A 4,039-nucleotide genomic window follows, 5' to 3' on the forward strand; every position below is an offset into this window, starting at 1 on the left:
AGGATGCTTGTAGAGAGACACAATTGGGTGACCTGCCAAGCCATCTAAGGTGTACAGCCCATCGCTCCCCCTCTACACACACACACACACACACACACACACACACACACACACACACACACACACACACTCACACTCACGGACACGCGTGTCCCCCACCCTGGCATCACCACGCAGCCTCCAGCCCATTCACTTACCATGTTTAAGCCACTCCACTCCATCCGTGACGGGAAGATGGACCCTCGCACGGTGCCAGGAGCAAAGAGAACGTTACGTAAAAGCTGGCATTCCTTCCAAACGCCCTGCTGCCCGCCCGGCGAAGCCACCCATCCCCACACACGCCAGGCTCCGCGACACATGCATGCCTCCTCCTCCTTTTTATGAGGTCATGACAGGGGACTCTTTGAAATACAATATGCAGCATTTACCCGAGCCCAGAGAGATTGCCCTCCCTGCCCACCCCCCTGTACCCTCTGCGCAGTCCAGTCAAATGCCACTGCCTACAGTGCCAGGTCTTGGTGAAGAAGGTCTACATTTTTTGTGCCAAAATGTAGACAAGACCCATACCCTGACACTCACCTCGCCCCACCCCACCCCCTTGGTCCCCCGATAAAAAAATCTCAAATATACATCCACACACCCTTTTTCAACCTAAAATTTTAAAAATCCCTTGGTTCAGTTCAGCCTTTCCATTTTTACTGAGCTCTCTGAAGAAAGCAGAGGCTTTTCCCACCCACCCCCTTCACCTTATTTCGAGAACGGAAAAAAAAAAAACCAACCCAAACCACAATGACCTTAAAAAAAATAAACAACATAGCAGCTATCACCCCCAGGCTGCCCTTCCTTACTGGATCTGCTGACACCATCCACACGCCAAGGAGCTAGTCAATGAAAGAGGAACCCCACCAACAGAAAGTAAAAACCCAGCACGAGCAGAAGGCTGGCTGAGGGTGTAGACAGACAGGCTTCTTTTCCCTTTAAACTGCAGTCACACAAACAAAGAATATAAATTTACCAATACCTACCATCACCATTCTTAGAGGCAAATATTGGGTCGCGCGGGGCTTCGACTCCTCTCACAATATGCAAAGGTTTCAGGTTTATTATGGTTAATAGGATTGTTTCAGATCCACAAAGCAAAGTGCGGACATTAATATAGTCAATCACAATTTTTTTTTTTTAAAAGGGGGGGGGTAAAAAAAAAGGCCAAAAAAAAAAAAAAGAGGAAAGAGGCGAGCTGAGCGCGGTGTGTTGGGAGCCCCCCGATTCTAGGACGTAGGTAAGAACTGAATAGAGAGCCTCGCTGAAAATTGGCTTCCAGCCTCTCCTTTTTACATCCATTTATGGGACCATCTGTCAGCCAGAGCCCAGCGCCCATTGGCTAGGGAGACCGAGGGAGGCGTTGAAGCATCAGGCGCTATTTAAATTAGCTCCTGCCAGATTGACGATGTTAATGATTCGCTGACCTCTACAACAACAGAGACCACATTTCTGAACTGCTTCGTGTGTCTAGTAATTAAGGCCCAGCTGAAAGCAACAACATCCATGCATGTATTTTTTTTTTTAACCTATCTCCTCCCTCCCCATCCAGGCACTCCCAACAAGGGCAGGTCGCCCGTGGCCGTCTGCAAACCTTCAATGCGGGAAGGTCCTACCTTCCTCCCCTGGACAGTCCAGGGGTTCCTCCATCCGCTCCCCATGCTGACGCCTGGCTTTTCGGCCTGTCCGGTGGCTTTCTAGTCAGCTGTATGGCTGATGCCTTAAAGACACAACAGAACCTTAACTGGGGTTGCTCATCACTGGCTGGACTAAGGCAATGCCTGTTCTGTCTGGAGTAGGGGGACAGGACGGGAGCGACCTGGGTTGGCGTTTCCAGGGGGAGGCGACTTCAAGTTGTACCCCCTCCCCCACTGCTACTCTAGGGTCTGCTTAAGGAACTTTAGGGCTAAGAGTGATTTTCTTAATGGAAAGGGGGTGGGGGGTAGGAGGGGGTGAGAGCAGCTGTGCAGACTCACTCGCCCATCTCACTGCATTGTTCCTTCTTTCTAGCGAAGAGAAAATGATGAACGACTTATTTTAATGGAATTATTTCTCGACTCTGGTAGGGGCCCAACTGGCACGGCCATGCCCCTCCCTCTCTTGGCCTATACCCACTTGACAGGCAGCAGCAGCGGTGCCCTTTGAGACCATCACAAGCCTCAAACGTGACTTAAAACATCACAAATTGGACAGGGTTTCACTGATCTAGTTTGGAGAGGCAGTGTGCCCCTCGCCCCTCACTGCTGTTCACAAGGGCCTGTCGAGGCTCCACACTGATCACACACACTCACACACACACACGCACACACACACACACACACACATACAGAGTTGGTGTGCCCAGAAAATAGACACTCGGTGCACCTGCCCTAGTCGGACTGGCTGGTACAGCTGCTAGCCAAGGTGGGGTGACTTTCTCCCCCACAAATGTCTCCCATTTGGAGTCAGTAAGTTTGCTAGGAAATATACCCAGGTCACCAATATTCTCAAAGATGGCACCAAAGGTGACTGGTTGAAATCCTAGAGAAAAAGAAATGGTGATGTGGAAGGTCACCATTGAGTTTCAAGGCCATGGCCTCCTGGAAGTGGGGGACAAACGGATTTTCCTAATTACAAGTATCAGGTCTATAGTATGATATGAGGAATGTATTTCTTCCTTCAGTGCAAATACCAGAAACACAATACTCCTATGGGTAGATTATAGAACCCATGTGTTTATATCTGTATGTGTTTGCGCGTGAATCTCTCGTGTGTGTGTACTTGTGGGTTTTTCCCCCTTGTAATTAAACAAATCACACTGCTAGAAATAAAAACACAAGGAATCAGAAAATATAAAATGTGAAACACACAGCCGCTTCAGGTGGAAAAGACAGAGCACAGTATGATTTTCAGGTGACAAACTCAGCTCCCACCTGAAGGGCACCGAGAACCGCTTGAGGTTTTTCAATATTTGCAGAGCTGGGTAGGGCCAAGGATGCATTTGCGGGCTCCCTGGCCTATGTGGTTTTATTATGTGTACAAAGGCAATACATGTCTGCTCCCTGACACGCCAACAAAAAGTCTCCCAAGCTCAAGTACGACTTGGTCAGTATTAAAATATTGTGGGCTATGAGCTCCAGAAACAACACTCACAAATCCACAGAGAAAAGCCATTTGCTTGACAAAAAAGTGTTTGCTCCTTATTTCTATGGAGGTTATTGAAAATACAGAAGGCACTGAAAAGACCTCTCCTCTCCCCGGTCCTCCCAGCCTCCACACCCTCCAAGGCAGACCAGCCCAAGATGCCCCAGCTACTTCTCTGAACCATTATCAAGGATGCTTTAATGGCAGATGCACTTTGCTCAAGGACTGATCTTGGCTCCAGAAACCTCCCCCATCTCCAGTCTCTCTCTGGAATCCTAAAACAAATGCCCTAAACATCCTCCGAGGCCTTTTCTCTAAGGACAAAGGCAGAATCCCATTGTTGAGAAAAGTCAACCTTATTATCGGATTTCCAATAGGACCATTCATCTCTGGGAGCAAAGTGCTGACCGCTATATCCCAGCACTGTGACATTGGTAAAGCATCCGAATCTCAATAGATTATCTCAGGAATCAAGTCTCTCAGCTGGCATTCCACACACACCCCCACCCCACCCCAATCTTCCAACATCAGGAGGAAAAACTTGTCTTCAAGCAATCAAGCCCGCGTAAAAATGAAATCACAAGAGTGGGGGGTGGGGATGGGGGGGTGGGTCTAGGTTGCTCTCTGCTTACCAGAAATGAGCAGTTTCTGGACTCATTAGTGCCGACGGGGTCCCTGAGATGGCGAGGTCTACTAGGGAGCCCCTCACCACCACGTAGACCTCCCAGGGGGTACGGATATCTTAGCATCGGGAGCTGCCAGCCGTCCGGCGCTCGCTCAATCTCTCTCTCTCTCTCTCTCTCTCTCTCTCTCTCTCCTAGACCCATCTACCCATCCCCACCCCCCACTCTTGTGATTTCATTTTTACGCGGGCTTG

At 49.3% G+C, this 4,039-nt stretch overlaps 1 protein-coding gene across 1 annotated transcript in view; it reads right to left on the minus strand.

The window, feature by feature from the left end:
* The window catches only part of LOC138165360 (ELAV-like protein 4), a 115,711-nt gene extending 114,513 nt beyond the window's left edge, over positions 1-1,198 (minus strand). The window contains exon 1 of the mRNA XM_069093613.1: positions 1,026-1,198. Within this exon, the coding sequence (XP_068949714.1) occupies positions 1,026-1,034 (9 nt within the window). The 5' untranslated portion in view covers positions 1,035-1,198. The remainder of the gene's footprint in view (positions 1-1,025) is intronic.
* Positions 1,199-4,039: the final 2,841 nt, after the last annotated feature.

Source organism: Petaurus breviceps, unplaced genomic scaffold, assembly GCF_028583685.1.
Source record: "Petaurus breviceps papuanus isolate PSGF00001 unplaced genomic scaffold, PetGlider_PUasm1.0 208, whole genome shotgun sequence".
In the NCBI taxonomy this organism is placed as follows: domain Eukaryota; kingdom Metazoa; phylum Chordata; class Mammalia; order Diprotodontia; family Petauridae; genus Petaurus; species Petaurus breviceps.